We start from the raw sequence: 26,146 nt of genomic DNA on the forward strand, positions 1-26,146 counted from the left end.
CTGTTTGGCAACTTTGAGGTGACAAACAGTTGGTGCTGGTGTTCCGTCACCTCTTTAACCAGAATTTCCTGCTCCTCTGCACTGAAGCAACACTTTCTTTTCTTCTTATAAGTGTCCTGGTTCTTGTGTGGGTCCTCCTGGCTGGTTCCTGGTCTGTTGTCATCTTCCTGGGGTCTGTAGTGGCACCTGGGATCCATTTGGCTCTCCTCTTGGGAAATGGCAGTGTTTGCGAGGTTTTTTTACGCTATTGTGTCAAAAAACTGCGCATATCCGGTTTGCGGGGTCGTAAATCGACACACAGTAATTTCCGCTGTGTTAACGTCATTTTGCTTTACGACTTGACGCTGCGGTGTACGTCAAAATAAATGACTCCCATCTGTGGGTTACGCCGCCGTGCGTCAAAGTATAAATTTGACACCCGCACGGCGCACCGAAATAGCGTTAGCCGGCGGTAATATTTTTGACGCAAAACTGCGCCGGCGCAGTTTTGCGTCAAAAAGTATAAATATGGCCCTTAGTGTTTTTCCTTAACTCGTATTATTTTTTGTACTTTAAATACGTATTCAGCACTCTTTTCTTAACTTCTTCCAATGAAAAATTCATGTTGGAAGATTTCACAGACCCTTTAGGGTTAGCTTTGGTCCTGGTCTCCCTTCCTCAAATGATTTCAAAAGGTGAAACGCCCAATCCATTATGAATGACAGTTCTATAAATGCAAACCGTTTTGAAAATTTGAATTACCCAACTATCCTTATTGTACATCATTTTTAATTACTCTGTTAAAACGTTTGATCATAGCATTACCACTGGGATTATGCAGTGATGGGGTTCGATGTTTGATGCACACATTGGAAAAATAATTTTGTGCCTTCCCAGATATAAATTGAACATCATTGTCACTTATCAATTGCGTTGGTAATCCATCACTTCATCCATAAACCTTAAAACAACATCAGTGTCTACTTTTTTCCACAATTGTGATGACTTTAGAAAAGGTATCAATCAAAGCTATTGCATTTTTCTGCTTCCCATTCTTTTTACTTAACACCAACAGCACCCTGATCATGAATCAACACTATACTGAAATCTTTCTATTCAGAATTCTCACACTCTTGAATGTCCAATGGTATTCTTGATACAAAATCAGCCATTACATTCATTTTGCCTGGATCATGTTCTAATTTATGAATTAAATCCTGCAGTCTCGTGAGTATTCTTACTATTACCCCTCTGAAGAGCTCTAATGAGAGCGAAACACGTGTCAGGGGTTGCTTTACTCATTCTAGGTTGGCTTGGATGGTTTTTGACCAGTCCAAAGCTGTAACACTGTTCCTGGAGTGGTAAATGGCTTTTGTCATTTTACAGCTCGGCGAGGATGACACTATGTCAATCCTATGCTTAAAGATTTTGCTGTACAAATGGCAAAAGACTTTGTCACTATCTAGCTCGGCAAGGATAGCACTGTGCAGATCCTATGCTTAAAAACTTTGCTAGATAAGCAGACATTTGAGGTGAGCAAATCTAGAGTGTCACTGGTGTTGCAGGGTGCTCCTTACTAGAGCAGCTCTCCACCTAAAATTGGGAGCTTCCCAGAGTTCTCCTTTGTTTTTTGTATAATCTATGCGTCACTCTAATCCTGAAAGGGCCTTGGTTTGATATCTATATGTATACATATATATATATATATATATACATATACAGGGAGTGCAGAATTATTAGGCAAGTTGTATTTTTGAGGATTAATTTTATTATTGAACAACAACCATGTTCTCAATGAACCCAAAAAACTCATTAATATCAAAGCTGAATATTTTTGGAAGTAGTTTTTAGTTTGTTTTTAGTTTTAGCTATGTTAGGGGGATATCTGTGTGTGCAGGTGACTATTACTGTGCATAATTATTAGGCAACTCAACAAAAAAAAATATATACCCATTTCAATTATTTATTATTACCAGTGAAACCAATATAACATCTCAACATTCACAAATATACATTTCTGACATTCAAAAACAAAACAAAAACAAATCAGTGACCAATATAGCCACCTTTCTTTGCAAGGACACTCAAAAGCCTGCCATCCATGGATTCTGTCAGTGTTTTGATCTGTTCACCATCAACATTGCGTGCAGCAGCAACCACAGCCTCCCAGACACTGTTCAGAGAGGTGTACTGTTTTCCCTCCTTGTAAATCTCACATTTGATGATGGACCACAGGTTCTCAATGGGGTTCAGATCAGGTGAACAAGGAGGCCATGTCATTATATTTCCTTCTTTTATACCCTTTCTTGCCAGCCACGCTGTGGAGTACTTGGACGCGTGTGATGGAGCATTGTCCTGCATGAAAATCATGTTTTTCTTGAAGGATGCAGACTTCTTCCTGTACCACTGCTTGAAGAAGGTGTCTTCCAGGAACTGGCAGTAGGACTGGGAGTTGAGCTTGACTCCATCCTCAACCCGAAAAGGCCCCACAAGCTCATCTTTGATGATACCAGCCCAAACCAGTACTCCACCTCCACCTTGCTGGCGTCTGAGTCGGACTGGAGCTCTCTGCCCTTTACCAATCCAGCCACGGGCCCATCCATCTGGCCCATCAAGACTCACTCTCATTTCATCAGTCTATAAAACCTTAGAAAAATCAGTCTTGAGATATTTCTTGGCCCAGTCTTGACGTTTCAGCTTGTGTGTCTTGTTCAGTGGTGGTCGTCTTTCAGCCTTTCTTACCTTGGCCATGTCTCTGAGTATTGCACACCTTGTGCTTTTGGGCACTCCAGTGATGTTGCAGCTCTGAAATATGGCCAAACTGGTGGCAAGTGGCATCGTGGCAGCTGCACGCTTGACTTTTCTCAGTTCATGGGCAGTTATTTTGCGCCTTGGTTTTTCCACACGCTTCTTGCGACCCTGTTGACTATTTTGAATGAAACGCTTGATTGTTCGATGATCACGCTTCAGAAGCTTTGCAATTTTAAGAGTGCTGCATCCCTCTGCAAGATATCTCACTATTTTTGACTTTTCTGAGCCTGTCAAGTCCTTCTTTTGACCCATTTTGCCAATGGAAAGGAAGTTGCCTAATAATTATGCACACCTGATATAGGGTGTTGATGTCATTAGACCACACCCCTTCTCATTACAGAGATGCACATCACCTAATATGCTTAATTGGTAGTAGGCTTTCGAGCCTATACAGCTTGGAGTAAGACAACATGCATAAAGAGGATGATGTGGTCAAAATACTCATTTGCCTAATAATTCTGCACTCCCTGTATATATATATATATATATATAGATCACTAAACAGAATTACACCAAATTTGTCAGGAAGCTAGATCTTGGTGTGCAGACTGTGCTTTTTGTGATTTGATGTAAATCCATTCAGTAGTTTTAGAATTATTAAAGGGGAAAAATATAGAAATCTAGGGAAACAGAGGGGCATATTTATACTCTGTTTGCACCGAATTAGTGTCATTTTTTTTTACTCTAATTCAGTGCAAAACTAACTTCATATTTATACTTTGGTGCTAGACCCCTCTAGCACCAAATTTATGGAGTTAAAGTCATTTTTTGAAAGTGGAGACATACTTTGCCTTAATGAGATGCAAGGTAGGCGTTCCCGTGCAAAAAATGACTCTATGGCCGTAACGCCATATTTAGGGGCATATTTATACTCTGCGGCATATTTATACTCTGTTTGTACCGAATTAGTGTCATTTTTGTTAATTCTAATTCGGTGCAAAACTAACTCCATATTTATACTTTGGTGCTAGACCCATCTAGCACCAAGGCCCTGATTTAAACTTTTTTTGCACTGCATTAACGTCATTTTATGACACAAAAGTGGCGCAAACTTACAAAATATTGGCCCTTATTTATACTTTTTGCTGCAAAACTGCACTAACTCAGTTTTGCACCAAAAAGTTTAGCACCGGCTTGCACCATTTCTGTGCACCAGCCGGGCACCATATTTATGGAATGGTGCAAGCCGGTGCAAAGGGTAGGCTAGAGTTTTAAAAAATGACTTTAGTCGGGTGGGGCTGGCAGTATAGAAGAAGAGGGTTTAGCACCAAAAAATGGCTTTAGGCAGGTTAGAGTAAAAAAAATGGCTCTAACCAGATTAGCGTCATTTTATGGTGCTAAACCTACCATGCCACATGACTCCTGCCTTAGAAAAGGCAGGAGTCATGCCCACCACCCCAGTGGCCAGCACAGAGGACAGGGGTCCCCTGGGCATGGCCATTGCACCCTGTGCCATGTATGGGGACCCATTTCAGGGCCCCCTATGGCACTTTCAAAAATAAAATGCACTTACCTGTACTTACCTGGGATGGGGTCCTCCATCCTCGCAGTCCCTCTAGTGTGGGTGGGGGTGCCCCTAGGGCCTAGGGAGGGCACCTCTGGGCTTATTCCATGGTGTTCCACCATGGAAATAGGGCCACAGGTCCCCTAACGCCTGCCCTGACCCAGGCCTCAAAAAATGGGGCAAATCAGGCTTTGCCCCATTTTTTGACCCCCCCTCCCTCCCTTGCACCATTTTTGCATGGGAGTATAAATATGGTGTTAAGGCCATAGAGTCATTTTTTTGCACGGGAACGCCTACCTTGCATCTCATTAAGGCAAGGTAGGTTTCCACTTCCAAAAAATGACTTTAACTCCATAAATTTGGTGCTAGACGGGTCTAGCACCAAAGTATAAATATGGAGTTAGTTTTGCACTGAATTAGAGTTTTTAAAAAATGACGTCGATTCAGTGCAAACGGAGTATAAATATGCCCCTTAGCATAAAAAAATGATGCTAATCTGGTCAGAATCATTTATTTTGACTCCCAACTGCCTAACGTCATTTTTTTTTACAGCTAACCTACCCTTTGCACCGGCTTGCACCATTCCATAAATATGGTGCCCAGCTGGTGCTAAAAAATGGTGCAAGCCGGTGCAAAACTTTTTGGGGCAAAACTGGCTTAGTGCAGTTTTGCACCAAAAAGTATAAATAAGGCCCAGAGTCTCTGCGGATCCACACCGCACAGCAAGAATGTCATTGAGCAGCCGAAAACTGTCAGGTTGCACCACCATTTTGTTGCATTGGAAAATGGTCCCCAGGGCTGAAATGTGGGCTGTAATTTTTAAGAAGGGGTCAGGACAGAGTGTCCCTGACTCCATGTCCTTCATATACATGTGTCAGTATGATAAATATTAGACACAAACTGTCAGAAAACCTTGGTTTCTACATTTTCCGAGATCCTCTGATTTCATGAAACGTCAAAAAATATATATATACATATATATTCACATACCCACTCAAAGACCCAAACAAACACTCACTATGACACCCAGGCAAACACTCTCATACCCAGATAAACACTCTTAGACCCAGATAGACACTCTGACACCCAGGTACACACTCTCACACCCACTGTCACTCCAAGACTGACACTCACACCCATATAAACCCTCTGACACCCACCCTTGGATCCAGACAGACACTCTCACACTCACTCTCACACCCAGAGACACCCTCTCGCACCTATTCTCACACCCAGACACTCTCACACCCACTCTCCCACTCAGAGACACCCTCTCACACACATTGGCACACCAAAACAAACACTCTCACATGCAGTCTCATTTTGGGAAAGACACTCTAACCCTCACACCTAGGTATACGCCATGACACCCATGTCACTCCAAGACAGACATCAGGGGGTTGGCTGCAGGGACTGGCCACAGGCCAAGCACTGTGGCCAACCCCTGTAGCACATGACCTGGTTATAGGGGCTTTGCTGCAGGGCCTGAGCACAGGCCAGCGGCCTGCAGCCAACCCCTGCTGGGCCAGGCTGTGTGGCCAACTCCTGCCACAGAAGGCCAAATGCATGGGATTGGGTGGTTATAGGGGCTTGGCTGCAGGGCATGGCCAAAGGCGCTGTGTGGCAGTGTTTGGATTAATGTATAATAATGAAAATTACTTTTCGTTTAAAAAAACATAGAAATTCACTGAAAAAAAACAAAGGTTATAGGGACATTATAGTTAGGAAATAGAATTAAAACTAAAGGTTACAGGGACGGCCAGCCCCTATAAACATCCAACCTTGTGTCATGTACGCCTTCAGCCATGAACGGTGGGGTTGGCTGCCATCCTCCATCACAACCCAACCCCACCCTGCACATGGCCTTTGGCGACATGCAGCATAATATGGCTGCAGATCTGCATGTCCCCCTTCCCCTGGCTGATTTTGGCCCAGGGGACCCCACCCCCTAGGACCCAGCCTTCTAACATCTTTTTGGGAGGAGGGGGCCCCCTTCCCTGGCTGATTTTAGCCCCAGGGACCCCATCCTCCGGGGCCTGGTGTTAATATATTTACTTTTTGGGGTAGGGGGCCCTGTGGACCCCTCCCTGGATCGATCTTGGCCCCTGGGACCCCATCCCCTGGGGCCTGGCCGTTAAACATTTTTTGAGTGGGAGGGGGCCACACTACCCCCCCCCCTCCTCGGGCCGATTTCACCCCAGGGGACCCCATCCTCTGCCCCTGGTATAATATATTTATATTTTGTGTGGCGGGGACCATGTGGCCCGCTCCCTGTGCCAATCTAAACCCTGGGGCTCCCATCCCCTAGGGCCTGGCCTTCTATTTTTCTTGTGCGGGGAGGGGGCTATGCGGCCCTCCTCCTCTCGGCTATTTTGGCCCCAGGGACCGCAGTGCCCAGTGTTAATATATGTATTTTTGGGGGGTAGATGGGGTCATGTGGCCCCCCTCCCTGGGCTGATCTCGGCCCTGGAGATCCCATCCCCTGGGACCCAGCCTACACATTTTACTGTTTTGAAGGAGGGGAAGCCGACCAGATCCTCCCCAGGGCAATCTCGGACCCGGGGCTCCATCCCCTGGGGCCCGGCCTTGTCACCCAGTTGATATGGTTAAAGACCGCAGGGGAAACCTGAAGTCCCCCACAGTCGCAGCAGGGGAAGCCGGCATTGCTGTCAAAGAGAGGGAGCTGCTAAAGATGCAGTTCCCTCTCTGTGAGAGCAATAATGTCCTCTGTTTCCCTGCCTGCAAGTCTACAGGCAGTGAAACAGCAAATGGGAGCTGTTTGACAGCTCTCACTTGCTGGAACTGGAGTGTTTGCTCTGACTTGGCAGGACCTGTCAAAGTGCCTGGCAAATCAGAACAAACAGTTATGTCCTGAGGGGGGGCTACCCCGGAACATAGCAGGAGCTGGTCCTAGGTATTGCGGTTGCAAGGGCCATTATTGGGTCCACGAGGGGGTAGTGCGGCCACCCTCCAATATTACAATTTGCCCTGAGGAGGTGGTCGTCACCAGGGCTGGAGGCCCCCACAACAGACCCGCTATCTTATTTAAATTCAGTCCCCGGAAATGTGGGGCGGGGGCACCCCCTGCATTTAATTCAAATGTATTTGGCCCTAGTGGAGTAGCGGTCCCTGGGGCTACCAGGGAGGGCAGATGCCCCCCCTGCATTTAATTCTATCTTTGGCCCTGGGGAGGTGGCAGTACCCAGAGCTGCCCTCCTAACATTTCATTCTATCTTCAGCCCCAGGCAGGTGGAGGTCCCTAGGGCTGCGGGAGGGCCAGGCAGCCCCTCTCCACATTTAATTCTATGTTAGCCCTGAGGCGGTGGCAGTCCCCGGGGCTGCAGGGGGGGCTGGGTGGTCCCCCATATTTCAATCTATCTTCAGCCCCGTGAAGGTGGCAGTCCCTGGGCTGCGGTGGGGGCTGTGCACTACCCCTTATTTAATACTGTGTTTGGCCAGAGGAGGTGGGGGACCCTGGGGCTACAGGGGTGCCGGGCAGCTCCCCCCGCATTTCATTGTATGTTTAGCCCCAGGGAGGTGACGGTCCCTGGGGCTTTAGTAAGCCTAGGAGGTGGGTCCCATGTGCCCCATCCTTATTATTGACATGCCACAGGAACTTGGCCCACCCAGAGGCTACATTAAGACAAGCACACTTGTTTTTTTTTAATTTTCACTGGATCCACTGCAACTCCCAGTAAAAATGTTTAAAAAATGCTTTTCTGCCCGGGGCAGTCCCTCAGGGACCCTTGCACCAGAGCGAAGGGGTCAGGGTGTCCGAGACCCAAGATGCCTGTCAACACTTCCTTATTGAAGTGCTGGCAGCCAATCAGATCTTAGAGGGTTTGCGGAGTCTTCGAGTCCCTATATATACAAATTTCTCTAATTTCTCAAAAACGATTGACCAGATTTACACCACATAACAAAAAAGGGGGCTTTCTGGACCAAGAGACACCTTTCTGTCAAATTTGATGTAATTCCATCCAGTGGTTTGGGCGCTATACCTCTTCAATATCCCTATGGAAAAATGCAAGGGAAAAAGTGTTTTGCCTCCCCCCCATTGTCTCTGCCCCTGCTTGACGGATCACCCCAAAACTTTCCAGACAGCAGCTGAAGTGAGCATCATATTTTTGCGGGAAATTTCTTGAACATTCATCAGACGGCGCTAAAGGTATTAGCAAACCAAATAAAAACGTTTTCCAGGTAGGTCCTAACTATCTAACTATAAGTACATAGTGGCGACCGCCACTAGGTAATATAAATATCTAAAAATATATATATGTATATATATATATATATATATATATATATATATATATATATATATGTTGCATGCTGGTGATCACCAGTAGGTAGTTACAGTTAGTACCTAGTTTCCATTGCAAAAGCTTTTTTTGTTTTGCTAATAACTTTGGCACCGTTTGACGAATCTTCACAAACATTTTCAAAACAAGTTTGCCAGTCACTTCAGCTGCTGCGTGTAAAGTTTCACGGTAGTCCATCAAGTAGGGGCTTAGAAAAAGGGAGGGCCAAAAGCACATTTTTGCCATGCACATTCCCATCGGTATTTTAGACACAACTACAGCCCGAACTGCTGAACGGATTTACACCAAATTTGGCACAAATCTAGATCTTGGTCCAGAAAGAGGGCTTTTTGTAATTTGTTGTAAATCTGTTCAGTAGTTTGGAGTTCACAAAGTAAAAAGATGTATATATATCTGCAACACAGATCAGCTGTGGTTTAAAAGTGGCAGAAGCAGTCAGGGTAGAGGTACCCTGACCCCATGGGACTGATGGATAGGTCTGTGAGGGACCACTCATGGACAAGAAACTGTTGAAATTGTTTATTTTAGCATGCAAGGATTCACTGAATAACCTGGATTCTTTCAGATCCCCACAGGTTCAGGTGGATTGGTTGATCCAGGCCCCAATAAAAAGAAACACTTACACCCACTCCCAGACCCACATATCTACTCACTCACACACCCACACTCATTCACACACCCATATAGCTACTCGCACACGCACTCACAAACCCACAAAACCATTCATACACCCGCACAGCCAATCTCACAGCTACTCACACATCCACACAGCCACTCCCACACCCACTTACACACCGACACAGCCAGTCTCACACCCATTTCGCCACTCACACACCCACACAGTCATTCACACAGCCACTCACACACCCACACAAGCACTGATAAACATATAGTCATTGCAATAGCAAATGTTTGTATTAAATGTGTTGTTGTTTTAGTACTGAATGTAAGCAATACAACCAGCAGACACCTTATTTGTCCGAGGATTTGCAAAAGTTATACAGATCCCTAAACTTAATTTTCAAAAAAGAAAGACTCGGGCATATTTATACTCTGTTTGTGCCATTTTAGTGTAATTTATTTTGACTATAAAAGAGCGCAAACTTAACTCCATATTTATATTTTGATGCTAGGCACGTCTAGTGTCAAAATATTGGAGTTAGCGCCATTTTTTGGATGCGTGAACCCACCTTGCGTCAATGAGATGCAAAGCAGCCATCCCATCCCCAAAATTACCCTAAGCCCATAGCACCATATTTATCCCCCCGTGCAAAAATGGCGCAGGGGTGGGAGGTGGACCTAAATAATGGCACTAAGCCTGCTTAGCGCCATTGTTTAACGCCTGGGTCAGGCCAAGCGTTAGGGTAGCTGTGGACCCATTTCCATGGCTAAACACCAATGAATGGGCCCACAGATGGCAACACCCTCAGCAACACCCTCAGCCACATCCGAGGGACACCAGGGGTGGGGGACCCCATCCTGGGTAAGTATGGATAAGTATAGGTAAGTATACAATTTATTTTGTCTGTGCCATCTAGGAGGCCTTACATGGGCCCCTCTGCATGGCACTGGGTCCAATGCCCATGCACAGGGAACACTGGTCCCCTGGGCATGGACATTGGTTTGGTAGACATGACTCCTTTCTTCAATAAGACAGGAGCCATTTTTGTGTGCTATTGTATCAAGAAATGATGCTAGGCTGGTTAACACCATATATACTAGCTTTAACCAGCCTAGCGTCATTTCTGGCGCCCTAACACCATTTGCCCCAAACGACACCCCTGGCTACTGTCTTTTCTTTTGATGCTAACCAGTCATTACCACCAGCTTGCACCATTCCATAAATATGGTGCCCAGCTTGTGCTCAGGATTGGAGCAAACTGGCAGTAAAAGTTTTGACACAAAACTGCATTTGCACAGTTTTGTGTCTAAAAATATAAATATGGGCCTTGGTGCATTGCATTTATAGAAAGAATACATAAGTTGCCTTGCCTTCATTTTTAAATTTTTTGTTTTAAAATGTATAACAAGAATGAATGTGTGAATAAAATGTATTTATAAACTTGTGAAAATGTATATTAGTAAATAGAACTAAGGGGGCAAATGTACGGTTGGAAAATGGAATTAAAAAATTGTAAAAATTCACTGAAAAAAAACAAAGGTTACAGAGACGTTATAGTTAGGAAAGAGAATTTTAAAAAACTGAGAAATTCACTAAAAAACAAAAGTTACAGGGATGTTATAGTTAGGTCCTGATTTTACACTCACAAAACCATAGAAATTCTGCAGTTATACTTATCTCAAGTAACTACAGTTCGTGCCCTAAGTTAACTACAACTTGCACCCTCACCATGCACTGCTAATTAGCCAACATATTGTTTCAATCATTGAAAATATCACTGCAACGTTTGCTGTAAAATTATTGATAAGGAAACTGTACATGGTGGGGGCGTGTGTTATAGTTACCGTAGGTCATGAGTTACACTTATCTGCCATAACTCTAACTATAACAGCTGAATTACTATGGTTTTGTGTGAGTAAAATCAGAACCTAACTATAACATTGCAGTAACTTTCAAAACAAAGCCCTTTAAGGGTTAGAGTGACACATAAATTATGCAAAAAAGAAGAGAGACCGGTAGGTAGTTCCCAAGTTTAGGTGGAGATCAGCTCCGTTAAGGAGCACCCTGCAACACCAGAGACACTAGATTTGCTCATCTCAAATGTCTGTTCATCTAGCAAAGATTTTAAGCATAGGATCAGCAGAGTGCTATCCACCACCAAGCTAGAGAGGGACAAAGTATTTTACCATTTGTACAGCAAAATCTTTAAGCATAGGATTGACACAGTCTCATCCTTGCCGAGCTGTAAGAAGCCATTTACCATTCCAGGCACAATATTACCGCTCTGGACTGGTAAAATACCATCCAATCCAACCTAGAAAGAGTAAAAGTAATCCCTGACACATGTTTCATTCTCATTAGAGTTCTTCAGAGGGATTTAGCTTTGTCCAGATGCAAGAGTGCACCCAGTATAAGTCAAAACAAAGCCCTTTCAGAGTTAGAGTGACACATACATTATGCAAAAAAGAACAGAGAACTCTGGGTAGTCCCCAAGTTTAGGTGGAGATCAGCTCCAGTAAGGACACCCTACAACACCAGTGACACTCTAGATTTGCTTACCTCAAATGTCTGTATATCTAGCAAAGCTTTTAAGCTTAAGATCAGCACAGTGCTATCCACTCTGAGCTAGATAGGGACAAAGTATTTTGCAATTTGTACAGCAAAGTCTAGGCATAGGATTGACACAGTGTCATCCTTGCCAAGCTGTAAAATGACAAAAGCCATTTACCCCTCCAGGCACAACATTACAGCTTTGGACTGGTAAAATACCCTCCAAGCCAATCTGGAATGAATGAAAGCAATCCTGACACTTGTTTTGCTCTAATTAGAGCTCTTCAGAGGGGTTTAGCTTTGTCCAGGCACAAGGAAGCACCCAGTATATGTCAAACCAAAGCCCTTTCAGGGTTAGAGTGACAAATAAATTATGCAAAAAAGAAGAGAGAACTCTGGGTAGTTCCCAAGTTTAGGTGGAGAGCAGCTCCGGTAAGGAGCACGCTTCCACACCAGTGACACTCTAGATTTGCTAACCTCAAATGTCTGTTTATCTAGCAAAGTTTTTAAGTTTAAGCATAGGATCAGCACAGTGCTATCCACGCCGAGCTAGATAGGGACAAAGGCCATAATTGTGGATCGTTGGCGTCGCTTTAGTGCCACTTATTTTCATGCTAAAATAGAGCTAATCTAGCTTCGTATTTATATTTTGATGCTAGTGCCGTCTAGCATCAACATTTTGGAGTTAGCTCAATGTTTAGGATGTGCAAAACCACCTTGCGTCAATGAGATGCAAGGTAGGCGTTCTCGTCCTAAACACTATGCTAACCCCCTAGAGACATATTTACCTCCCGGCGCAGAAATGACGCGCAAGAAGGAGGTGGGCCTGAATAATGGTGCTTAGCCCACTTAGTGCCATTAATTAACGCCTGGGTCAGAGCAGGCGTTAGGGTGCAGGTAGGCCCATTTCCATCTCACCATGAGGTCTATGTTTAGGCTTCAACCAGATATACAAATGTTGTTTTCCTTTAATATCTCAAAACCTACTGAACAGATTTACACCAAATAAGAAAAAGCGTGATCTGCGGACCAAAAGCTACTTTTCTGCCAAATGTGGTGTCATTCCATCCAGTGGTTCGGGCTGTAATTGTATTCAAAACCCTTATGGGAATTAAAATGGAAAATGTACCTTTTGTGACTCCCTTACCCCTTTTTTTCGGCCCCGGCTTGATGGGTCACCCTGAAACTTTCCACGCGCAACAAGAATAACGGCACACTTTTTTGGGAAAATTCCATGTAGATTCCTCAAATGATGCCAAAGATATAGGCAATATGGTCCTAAAAATAACTACCTACTGGTGACCACCAGGTATATATACATTACCTAGTGGCGGTCACCACCAGGTAGTTATAGTTAGGACCTAGTGTCTATAGAAAAAGCATTTTTTGAATTGCCTATATCTTTGGCTCCGCTTGATGAATTTTCATGAAATGTTCCAAAACAACTTAACAGTCACATCAGCCGCTGTCTGGAAAGTTTCGTGGTGATCCATCAAGCGGGGGCTGAGAAAAAGGGGAGTCCAAAAAAGGTGTGCTTCCAATGTTAATTCCCATTGGGAATTTGAACAGACCTCTAGCCTGAACCACTGGACGGAATTATACCAATTTGGCAGAAAGGTGGCTCTTGGATCAGATAATACCCTTTTAGCTATTTGGTGTAAATCTGTTCAGTAGTTTTTGAGAAAACAAAGAAAATCCAAATTTGTATGTATAGGATGCAAAGGATCCATGAACACTCCCAATCTAGCAGCCGGAAAAAAAAGTTAAAAATGAGAAAGGAGGCCAGGTTGGAGTCACCCTGACCCCTTAGCTCTGGTGCTGGGGTCCCAAAGGGTCCCCCCTCAAACCCACCCCGCCCCCCCCCCCCAGGACTTAAGAAGCATTTTTTGTAATTTGTAGTTCTGATCCACTGATTTGCTGAGAAGTAAAAAAAAGAAAGTGCAGGCTCCTGTGCTTGTTTTTTAAACAGCCCCTGGCTGTGACAGGTCCCAGGGGTAGTTACATTTTGGATTGTGGGTCACCTGTCCCCTCCTATCCCTGGAGACTGCCACCTCGCCGGGGCTTTTTCCAAAATGAATGCAGGGGGCGCCTCTCCCCCTGCAGCCTCAGGGACCGCCACATCCCAGGAGCATTAAACTAACATGATGTGAGGAGCCGCGCAGCCCCCCTACAGCCTTCGGGACCGCCCCAGCAGGCCACCATCCCTGTGAGCACGGTCATCCCCAATGAGGTCGCAACTTGCGACCTACCTCATGAATATTAATGAGGTAGTTTATTTGCGACCCCATTGGGAATCGCAAACAGTGTGAAGTACAGTGTTGAACATACGGTTTTGCGACTCACAAATTGCAAGACGCAAAACTCGGGGTCGTACATCTGGCCCTTAGTCCCTTCCTTGTTCTTATTACGTATATGAGAAATAGTGCCAAGATATGGCAGACCTTTAGATCATTCATTTCCATTAAAAAATTATCAACTTTTGGTAGTTTTAATAGTTTTAATGGCCTTCATTTAGAAACTTAGGCTTTAAATAGTTTTTTTTCTGCCTTTATAACAAACTTAACAGAAAAAGGGTTATATGCATAGTGGATTGGGTTGATACATTATCACACGGGCATTTGGTATCCTTATTTGCCCAATTAATACCTGTTAGAAAGGCTACCAGGTGGTGTAAAATAGAGAAATTAAATGTTGTCAGGAGAAATCTATGGTATGACTTATGGACCCAACCAACGTAGATCTGTAGGCCCTGATGAGTAAGATATGATGTGTAAGTCATTATTGCGGCTTTAAGCTCATTCTTGTTGTTAGTTAATCTCCTACATTTTTCCCTGATGTACTGCTTTAATACACTATTTATGATAAAGTAAAATGTTTCCTGGTTTCTTTGACAAATACATATCGTTAGCTCCATTAATTTGGAAACTCCTGTTAATCTGAGAAAGCCATGGTGTCTTGTGTACCTGATCCAATGCCATACCCCAAATAATATCCTGACTTAGTTTGGGCTCAGGTTTTGGCCAGACTGACCGCCAAATTAACAATGGTTTGGCCTCTATAACTACTCACTGCTCATTACAAAATACCCACTGACTGAAGATGTTAAAGGTCACATTTCGGGCACCGTTCATTCTGTGGTAAAAACTTTATAGATAGCCCATCTTTTAAAGCTAAAGAAGCACATGTACATGGGTTAGTACTTGATGCACACAGTCTGCACTGTTATGTTCAAATTTACATGCTACAACAATTTGCTTAGTATTGACTATGTAGAATATTTGCCCTGTTGGAAACTTTTTCTGCAGAAACAAAAAACTTGTGTGGAACATACTGGACAGAAGTTGTCAACTGTCATCTGCACACAGAGTTACTCTTCAATCCAAACATTTATAACATGTTTAAAACCTCTACACACCTACGATCAGGGCCACTGGAATTCCGCGATTGTGCGACCAGGGCGATTTCGGCATAATTATAGATTAACCACATTTGTCACATAAACCATCATTTGACACATACTCTGCAGAAATTAACAGAAAAACAGTTAAACGTTTCCTAAAAACACAGAGATGTGTTGCTGTACAGTGGAAGCTCATTTGAAAAGGTTCAGTGGTTGCTTATTGCTATATGTGGGCGTTAAAATGACATACAACCAATTCCCAGACAATGTTAACAAGTGTAAAAATTACAAAATAGAGAAGTAATAGTGTTAAAAAATGTACTGCATTACGCTGCATAATTTGCCTTTTCTTGCCACATAATTTACTCAACCCTGCTGCATAATTTTGCCCTTTCTTGCAGCATAATTCCAGTGGCCCTGCCTATAATGCATTAGACGCACATGTGTTTTATAAAAACTTGCACTCCATAGCTGGACACAGCTGGACAAAATTAGGTACCTAAGAACTATGATAGTTACCTGCCACTATGTAAACTATAAAACAAACTAACATATTCATTGGATGATGTCATCAGTGATGTCGTGAATGATGTCACAGAACATGTCATGAGTCATGAGTGATGTAATATGTGAAGTCAGAAGCAGAGCATGGTGGGGGCGAAACTGATGTATTTCTGTGGCATATAACTCACAACTTAGTCATTCAGCCCTGAAGGGTATTTGAAGTTACGCATGTTCCTCCTTTCATTCTGCATATTACCATAGATATCTAAGACTTTAAGCTGAAATCGTACTACTGCAGACATTGGGCCTCATTTAGACTTTGGCTGTGGAGTACTCTCTCAGCAAAAGCAAAGTTATGCCCACCTCATTTAGAGTTGATGGAACTTTAGTATGTAGATGGAAGACACTATTCATTCTTTGCTGCCCACATACACCTCTGATGGAGTAAGGGCTGTCTGAGGTATGGCAATGTGTCCCCGTGGCCTATTTAGAGTGGGCCAATATACTGCCAGTTCCTGCTTTCACATACTACTATATCATCATCCCAAAATCTTTATTTGGTCCAAATATTGACCATAAAAGTACACACAGTATAAAATACGGTGGTATGTGGAGACAAACACCTTTAAATGACCCCCACACCATGATACAAAACTCCCATGATGAGGCAGGAATAATGTTTTTTTTTTTTCAAAAACAAAATCCTGCTTTGGGATTTTGTGTTTGAAAATAAAAAAAATGTTGAAAGTTTGGTGTATGACCCCATGACGTTTACGAAGCATTCCGTCAAACTTTCAATACATTTACAGGAACCACTGTGACAGTAATACCTAGAAATGAAAGAGATGTCTGCTGGGCTTGTGGACATCTCTAAACTTGGCAGACAGAGTACCCTTACATTGGCAGGAGTAAAATACTGCACATGTCAAGAATGTCCTGAAGATGAACCACACCAAAATAATTATCTCTGTTTCATCAGTCACAGAACGGGACACAACCTTATGGGCAGATATAATAGGCAGTCCCACAGCTCCTTTGAAAAAAGGTGAAGAATTTAGGCTTTCTTTTGGGTACCTTGAAGCCCAATCCATTAATGTGACTGGCACCTGTTTAACCCACCTTACCCTTCTAAATCCCCCAGAACTACAGGAATCCAAGCGGCTATATCCCAGAATGGAAAAAAGCTGGCACCTTGACCCTACCAACTCCAACCACATCACTTTCAAGGATGCCCTACGCAAACATCACCAACTGATCCGAAAAAATCGTAAACAGCCAACTATCACGGTTCCTGGAAGACAGCAAGGTACTCGACACCTTCCAATCTGGATTCCGCAGACACCACAGCACCGAGACTGCACTCATTGCTGCCGCAGACGACATTAGGACCATGCTCGACAAAGGAGAAACAGCAGCACTCATCCTCCTGGACCTCTCCGCAGCTTTTGACACGGTATGTCATCACACTCTCCGCACACGCCTCCACAACTCTGAAATCCGCGACAAGGCACTCGAATGGATCTCGTCATTTCTCTCAGGCAGAACCCAGAGAGTCCGCCTCCCACCGTTCCTGTAAGAAGCCTCCAGAATCATCTGTGGCGTTCCCCAAGGATCTTCGCTCAGCCCCACGCTCTTCAACGTTTACATAGCCCCCCTCGCCAACATCGCACGAACCCACCACATCAACATAGTTTCCTAAGCAGATGACACTCAGCTCATCCTCTACCTCACGAAAGACACTACAACTGCAAAGAACAACCTCCACAACGGACTTCACACCATCGCCAGCTGGATGAAATCAAGCCACCTCAAGTTAAACACAGATAAGACTGAAATCCTCATCTTTGGCACCAACCCCTCAACTTGGAATGACTCCTGGTGGCCCACCACCCTAGGAACCGTGCCCTCACCCACCACCCATGCACGCAACCTAGGCTTCATCTTGGACTCCACACTCAGCATGACTCAGCAGGTCAATGCCATCTCCTCTTCCTGCTACAACACTCTCTGTATGCTCCGCAAAATCTTCAAGTGCATTCCTGTCAAAACCAGGAAAACTGTCACCCACACACTGGTCAGCAGCCGATTGAACTACGGAAACACCCTATATGCAGGAATAACAACCAAACTCCTAACAAAGCTGCAAAGAATCCAGAACGCATCCACCCGCCTCATTCTGGACATCCCACGCTGCGACCACATTTCCCCCCACCTCAGAGACCTTCACTGGCTACCAGTAGCAAAGAGGATCACCTTCAAACTCCTCATCCACGCACACAAGGCCCTCCACGACACAGGCCCAGCCTACTTCAACGACAGACTCACCTTCCACATCCCCACCAGCAATCTTTGCTCCGCCAGCCTCGCCCTCGCCCACATCCCCCGCATCCGCCGGACCACCGCCGTAGGAAGATCCTTCTCTCACCTAGCCGCCAAGACCTGGAACTCCCTACCGCTCCACCTTCGCCTGACCCAAGACCTCTTGATATTCAGGAAACGTCTCAAGACATGGCTCTACGACCAGTAGCTCCCCCCACCAGCACCTTGAGACCCTAACGGGTGATTAGTGCGCTCTATAAATCCTTGATTGATTGAATGATTGATTGAAACAATATCTTCTCCTTCATAAAGCGATCTGTGCCATATGCCAGCAGTAAACACTATACTACAATCATGTCTTGACTCTACTAATTCAAACTACCTTGACCCACCAGACAAAATTAATCTGTCAACTGCAACTTGCTCAAAATACTATGGCAAGAGCTCTTTCAAAAACTGCCAGAAGATTGCATATGTCACCTGTATTGTGATTTCTACACTAGCTGACCATTCGATCACGATAACAATTGTCCATAAAGCCCTGCACCTCAGATCACCCTCCATTCTGGCAAATACATGTTCCTTCTATCAGCCGTTCCAATTGGCAAACCAATTCTCTCTTGCCACCTCGAGGACCAGAATCGTCCCTTATATGGGATGTGTGCTTTTTCTACAACAGAGAGAAAACTGTGGAATTCTCCCCCCTTGAATATTAGAGTAGAAAGAATTCTACTCTAGTTTAGATGCCAGGCAAAAACTTGACTTTTTAATAATTAAATATCTTCTGCCCTTTTTCTTCAGTCACAGTTAGATTTTATGGTTGTGCCTTCCTAAAACGCTAAAAAGAATATGCATACAAGCACTCTACAAATAAACTATAATATAACATAAAATAACACAATGTAAGATAATTCGACATAACGAGCAATGGTGATGTTATTGAGTTAGATAAAAAGTGTGATATAAGAAACATGATTATGTGTCTCACCTCCTGTAAGTCAGGTGTAAATTCTTTCCTTTTTGGCGGCTGTCCAGCTCCGGGTCGAAAAGCACCCATTGGGATGTTGATGTTAGCCTGTAAAGCAAACTTGCATTGTAGTTTGTCCAGAACGCCAATAAAAGCACAGCTGCGTCATAACATTGAAGGAAATAAGTTTGTCTATTTACCACCACGGTGGGCGGCCAAAGACTAAGGAATGCTTGGCACAGAGGAACACTGCTACAGTGTATAACTCAGAATAGTTTCCGTAAAACTCGTGTCAATATAACTATAATTCGTTGCAGAAACCAAAGCTGCAGACGGCTTCTGCTCTAATGCTATGTTAGAATGGTGAAGTGTGTATATTGTCAAAATGTAAACAAACCTAAAAATAGGCTGCAGAAAGTTGTGTCAAAAGGTAAACGCGTGCTGCAGCAAAATATCACATTCACCCTGGTAAAAGTGAAAAAATACATGAGGTCATCAACGTTATTAAAATTATAACCTTTCATCTAGATATATTTTCAGGCTACAATATTTTTAATTGCCAAACTGCATGGCTGGCTGATAGTCTAACACATATTACACTGAAAGGTTGTAACTAAGAACATGCCTCGGTTTAATAATCGACTGCACAATCGCTTTCTATGCTTCATTCTTAAGCAACACAACAATACATCATTCATTTACCTGGCACAAGCATATCTGAGATAAAGTGTTGCATATTATCATGTAATTACGTAGTATTATTATAGTAAAATTACGGAGTTGCCACGTCCAATTGCAAAGACGTTTTGAGCCATTGAACCATATTAGACGTCGAGGTGGGTGGTGCTCTAATTGCTAAAAGGGAGCAGACAGATAGAGCAAACATTTGCGATTGGTTTTCCGTAAGTGCTTGCTTCCAGTTTAGCAACAAGGGCGGCGCCCATCGCAGAGAAACAACAAAAGATGATCGACGGAATAACATCAAAAGTTTCAGTCACTGCATTCACTCATGCTGCATTCCCAGTTTCCCTGATCACTGCATGACAGTAACAGTATGCAAATCAGTATTGGTCCTGCCGCTATAGGAACTGGCAGCGGAAACTGCCAGGTCATGTGTCCCATGGACGTCATTTTGGGGTTGCCAGGGGACTCCAAGCTTGCCCTTTTCGACCCCTGGCACTGTCTTTGTGGCCCCTGTCCTCAGAGGTGGCACTCTCAGTGCCAGGAAAACAGTGGCATTTCGTCCTTATGGACGTCGGTTGGAACTTCACTCTCTGTTTTCTCTCAACTTTTTTATTACACTAACAGTGAAAAATGTTTCATTATTCAATATTACTGTAATAACAAGCATTTTCAATGCACCGGGTCTCGCATATGTAATATTCAGCGCGATCGCGCTGCGTGGAAAATAAACAGATAAAGTAGTCCGGACTCCAGGCTGAAAACATCGAATCTCGTATGTTTTTGGTGCTTTACCGGTGGTGTGTAGGTGGGTTAAACACCGAAAAAGGCATGACGTATGCATGCCTTTCACAAATGAAAGCAAGCTTATTTTAAAAGGCAAGCCCACGAACCAATGTAAGTGACTGACATGGCATGGGCGAGGTTTCAAGCCCAAAGAGAGATTACAGAATGGACGGAGCAGTTTGTGCTCTCCCATATAAAGAGATAACAATTAGCTGGTACATGGTCTTCCCTGGCGGCTGGTTTAAGTAAAAAAAGTGCTTTTAAATGTATGTTGTGTACGTGCTTGCAGGTGATTGAGTGTTTATTTGAGAGAGAGTACGTGTGTAAGCAGTAGCGGATTGCAGGCTCGGAAGGGGTGGGGTGGTGCGTGGGGGAATCGGGAGGAAATTAAAAATAAATATTACATAAAAAAACACTTACCTTCACCAACGCCATGCTCCGCTGCTTCCTTGCTGGCGCTGCAGGCACAGGCTCCCAGCCTGCCCTGTGCAATCCTGATGCTGTTGAGAGCAGCGTCAGGATTGGCTGGGAGCGCCCAGAGTGGATGCTCCAAGGCAGACTGGGAGCCTGTGCATGCTCTCTCCAGCCCAGCACTCCGTGGCCCCGCCCTCTGTACCAGAAAACCATCATGAACAAAGTTCATGATGGTTTTCTGGTAAAGCTTTTGCAGCTGCCGCTGCTGTCGTGTGGGGCGACGCTCCTCCACCCAAGCGGCCACTGTGTGTAAGTGTAAATGTGTATTTGTGTAAGCATGTGTGTGTGTCTGAGTGAGAATTAAAGGTCATGGGGCGTGCAATTTCCCTTCCAGCTACCTCTGGCATTTTGGTGAATTGACATTCATGATATGCTCTCTAACAGAACACAAGCAATCCTACACAAGTTTAATCTTTTGAAGTATCTGGGTAAAGAAAATGAATTGAATTGCTGCACAAGAGATTGCTAGTGACCAAGACTTTTAGAATTATTCTACTGTTTGTGTTTCAATGTTATACCTTGTCTGTGTGCAAAGAGTATGCTGAAATGTGGGCCCTCGCTTACCGCGCAGAAGCCTTGGATTACACCTGTTGTGCCCAACAATAGTGAAACTAGGGTAGGTAGTTTGTGTTCCAATATTTCGATATTAAGAAAAACGCTCTCACAGGAACCTGCTCTGCTTCAAATCACTTTTCTATTATTAGGTCTCACATAGACAGTGCATGCACTCTCACTTCAAGATGTGTTGTTTACAGTTTGTGGGCTACAGCCCACCCATCAGCTTGCCATTGGTTAACTTCAACATGGGTTGCATCTGCTTCTTTTCTATCTGGCACGGCATGCGTGCGTCATAACGTGTCTCCTTCCATGGAGCATGGACTGAGTACTTGGGTCTATCTGCTGCTTCTGGAGTTATTAAGTTGAGCATAGCAGCGAGCAAGCGCTGCTTTTCCGACGTGTTGCTATGTATCTGGGCCTTTAACCACACCCACCGCACGCCCATCACTATTACTTGTTTGTGGACTTGCCTTTCAAAAAACCTTTGTTTTCATTGGTAACTGGTTTACGTTTGTCGCTCCTTAAGGCGGTTTTGTTACCGCCTTGGCCACCATCCCTGTGACATGGATAATTGCACTTTTGTCCATAACTTTGACTGCGAGTGAACTTCTTTTTCCTTTTTTCTCTCTCTTTGCACTCACAGCAGAGCTTTAAATGGCACGCTTATGTCAACTGTTTCATTTTTTATTTTCAGTTTGTGTGGCAAGGAAAGACCAGTTAGGAATTTACAATGCTAATAGCTCTAACGCGAGCAAATACAAGACCTATTGCATTGCAAATTCTTGTTTTATTTGTTTTCAAGCAGTCCACATGAGTGCTTGTATTCTCAGGCACTTCAATATCCCTGAAGATGTTGATGTTGCTTATTTCCCTTCTCAACCTCCTTACCCTGTCATTATGTCTCTCTTGTCACCCCCTTTCCTGTTCCATCTTAGCCCCCACCCATCACTTGGCCATCTCTCTCCACTGGCCCTCGTGTCGGTTTCCCCTCCCCATCCACTCGTCCCTTATTTCCGTTCAGATTTGCCTGCAGGTTCTTGTTTTTAAGAGGCTGCACAAAGCAGAGCCAAGGGCAGCTATGTTGCTGAGATGTTACTGATAAGCTATCTCTGCTGGAGGATTGTGGACAGGCAGGCTGTTTGCCCACAAACCAAGGTCTTGGCGTATAGTGCTGTATTAATTTATGACCAAGAACGAGATACAAGCTAACCTCTGCTTTCTTTGTCAAACAATGAGCTCATCTCACATCAGCAAACATGCATGCCTATACTTACTTCTACCTTTCAATGTTGTGAAAAGGCATCAGTGTGTTGCAGCGCGCCTTACAGGATTGCATTTACTTGAGAACTGAGGGCTAGCTCTTACTGGCAAATGGTCATCTTCCCACGGCATACTATCAACATACACTGCGTTGTACGTGTGAGGCATCAGCACTACTCCAGTCTGCAGGAGGCTGGCCTGGTTTGTAGTGGGTACCTAAGGTACTTACACCTTATACCAGGTCCAGTTATCCCTTATTAGTGAAATGTAGGCAGTGTTCTAGCAGCTTAGGCTGTCTAGAGCTAGCTGTAGCAGAGCATCCTAGGCTGAACTAACTCCTGCAATACCACTATAGTTATACAGTACTTATACACAATAAAATACAATACTCAGTGTTACCAAAAATAAAGGTGCTTTATTTTAGTGACACAAGGCCAAAAATACCTTCGAGGTAATACTCCTTCTGGAGGTAAGTATTACACAAGATATGCACTAGTAACCAAAATCAGGTAAGTAAACAGTCATAGAATAGTGCAAACAGTAGAAAATACAATAGATTGCAATGGGCCTAGGGCAACACAAACCATATACTGAAATATTGGAATGTGAATGTCGAATTCCCCCCTAGGCAAGTGTAGTGTGTCGAGGGGTGGTGGGAGTGTAGGAAAACACAAAAGCTAAGTAAAGTACCCAACCCCAGAGCCCAGGAAAGCAGGAGTAAAGTACAGCAAGTTTCCTCAGGACACACTACAAGTCGTGATAAAGGATTTTGCAAGAACCAAGCAAGAATGCAAGCAACAAATTAGGGATTCCTGGACTTGAAGACATGTGGAGAGAGGAGGCCAAGTCCAGAAGTCAAAGTCCAGGAAGGACAGGAGCCCCTGCCAAACTAGAAGAAGGTGCAAAACTGGATTCTCCAGTCAGAAGAAAAGTGCAGAAGTGCACCAAGAAAGATGGCTGTGGGTTTGTGCTTGGTGCAGATGTCCCACGTCGAGTTGTTGGATGTGGGCTCTTTGCATCACTGGATTTCACCAACAAGCCTTGGCTCAAGCAAGTATGCAGTTTGCATCAAAAAGCAGCTGCCTGGACCCAGCAGGGACCTGGAGGTCTCAACTTGGACAGAGGAGACAGAGGGGGCTCTCAGCACTTCAGTGAGCCCTCAGAAGACCAGGCAGAACCCACGGGAGTCCCAGAACACAGGGACAAAGCAGATGCAAAGTGTCATCATTGCAGAACTATACTGGAAGGTCCCACGCCGCCGGAGAACAACTCAGGGAGCTGTGCGTCGCAGGATGGAGTGCTGGGGACCTGGGCTATGCAGTGCACAAAGAGCTTTTGGAAGAAGTGCATAGAAGCCCAAGGAGCTGCAGAAGATGCTGTGCACAGGGGTACTGTCGCAGCACGGGAGGGCAAGCTCTTACCTCTACCAAATTTGGACAGCTGGACCTTTTGACAGTCTGGGTCACTTCTGTCCACCACCTGTGTTCCAGGGAGCACGCTCTGTAGGAGGCTGGCCTGGCTTATATTGGGCACTTAGTGGTACTTACACCTTGTGCCAGGTCCAATTATCCCTTATTAGTAGATTAGTAGTGTTCTACCAGCTTAGGTTGATAGAGGTAGCTATAGCAGAGCAGCTTAGGCTGAACTAGGAGACATGCAAAGCTCCTACTATACCACTTATCTCATATAGCACTATATCATAAAAAACACAATACTCAGAGTTACTAAAAATAAAGGTACTTTTTTTTAGTGATAATATGCCAAAAGTATCTCAGAGGATATACTCCCTTAGGAGGTAAGTAATATTCACAAAATATACACACAAACCAAAATCAGGTAAGTAAACAGTTAGAAAAGTAGTGCAAACACTGTAGACTACAATAGGATGCAATAGGAAACAATAGGCCTAGGGGCAACACAAACCATATACAACAAAAGTGGAATGCGAACCACGAATGGACCCCAGGCCTAGTGTAGTGTGTAGAGGGTCGCTGGGACTGTAAGAAAACACTAAGGGTGTCCAAGATACCCCACTCTAAGACCCTGAAAGGTAGGAGTAAAGTTACCCTAATACCCCAGAAAGACAGTAAAGTCGAGATAGGGGATTCTGCAAAGGCAACAACTGACTACAAAGCACTGAAGACGGATTTCTGGACCTGAGGACCTGTAAAGGAAGGAGACCAATTCCAAGAGTCACGCAAGTGTCCAGGGGGGGCAGGAGCCACTAAACCCCGGATGAAGGTGCAAAAGGGCTGCCTCCGGGTGGAAGAAGCCAAAGATTCTGCAGTAACAGAAGGTGCCAGGAACTTCTCCTTTGGTCAGACGATGTCCCACGGCGTGTTGGAGGATGCAAAGTTGTTTCCAGGCAGAAAGACTGCAAACAAGCCGTGCTAACTGCAAGAGTTGTGGCTGAAGATAATGGGTGCTGCCTGGGCCCAGGAAGGACCAGGAGGTCACCCCTTGGAGGAGGAGACAGAGGGGGCGCTCAGCAACAGAAAGAGCCTATGCAGATGCAGGCAGCACCCGCAGAGGCACTTGGGCCCATATTTATACTTTTTGACGCTAAACTGCGCTAACGCAGTTTAGCGTCAAAAAATTTAGCGCCGTCTAACGCCATTCTGAAGCGCCATGCGGGCGCCGTATTTATGGAATGGCGTTAGCCGCCGCAAGCAGACCGGCGCTGCCTGGTTTGCGTGGAAAAAAACCACGTAGACCAGGCAGCGCCGGCGTTGGGAAAAAATGACGTTAGGGCGTCTTAAAATGGGGCAAGTCAGGTTGAGGCAAAAAAATCGCCTCAACCCGATTTGCGCCATTTTTTTACGACGCCCAGACGCCATTTCATGACTCCTGTCTTAGTAAAGACAGGAGTCATGCCCCCTTGCCCAATGGCCATGCCCAGGGGACTTGTGTCCCCTGGGCATGGTCATTGGGCATAGTGGCATGTAGGGGGGCACAAATAAGGCCCCCCTATGCCACCCAAAAAAAAGTAAAAAAATATTTTAAAAAATACTTACCTGAACTTACCTGAATGTCCCTGGGGTGGGTCCCTCCATCCTTGGGTGTCCTCCTGGGGTGGGCAGGGGTGGCAGGGGGGGTCCCTGGGGGCAGGGGAGGGCACCTGTGGGCTAATTTTGAGCCCACAGGCCCCTTAACGCCTATCCTGACCCAGGCGTTAAATAGTGGCGCAAATGCGGGGTTTTTTGACCCGCCAACTCCCGGGCGTGATTTTTGCCCGGGAGTATAAATACGACGCATTTGCGTCGCCGTCATTTTTTTAGACGGGAACGCCTTCCTTGCATCTCATTAACGCAAGGAAGGCGTTCACGCAAAAAAATGACGCTATTTGCCAATACTTTGGCGCTAGACGCGTCTAACGCCAAAGTATAAATATGGCGTTAGTTTTGCGCCG

At 44.7% G+C, this 26,146-nt stretch overlaps 1 protein-coding gene across 1 annotated transcript in view; it reads right to left on the minus strand.

The window, feature by feature from the left end:
* The window catches only part of SMPX (small muscle protein X-linked), a 275,875-nt gene that overhangs the window by 173,989 nt on the left and 75,740 nt on the right, over nucleotides 1-26,146 (minus strand). The window contains exon 3 of the mRNA XM_069204734.1: nucleotides 19,000-19,086. Within this exon, the coding sequence (XP_069060835.1) occupies nucleotides 19,000-19,086 (87 nt within the window). The remainder of the gene's footprint in view (nucleotides 1-18,999; nucleotides 19,087-26,146) is intronic.

This window comes from Pleurodeles waltl, chromosome 8 (genome assembly GCF_031143425.1).
Source record: "Pleurodeles waltl isolate 20211129_DDA chromosome 8, aPleWal1.hap1.20221129, whole genome shotgun sequence".
Lineage (NCBI taxonomy): Eukaryota > Metazoa > Chordata > Amphibia > Caudata > Salamandridae > Pleurodeles > Pleurodeles waltl.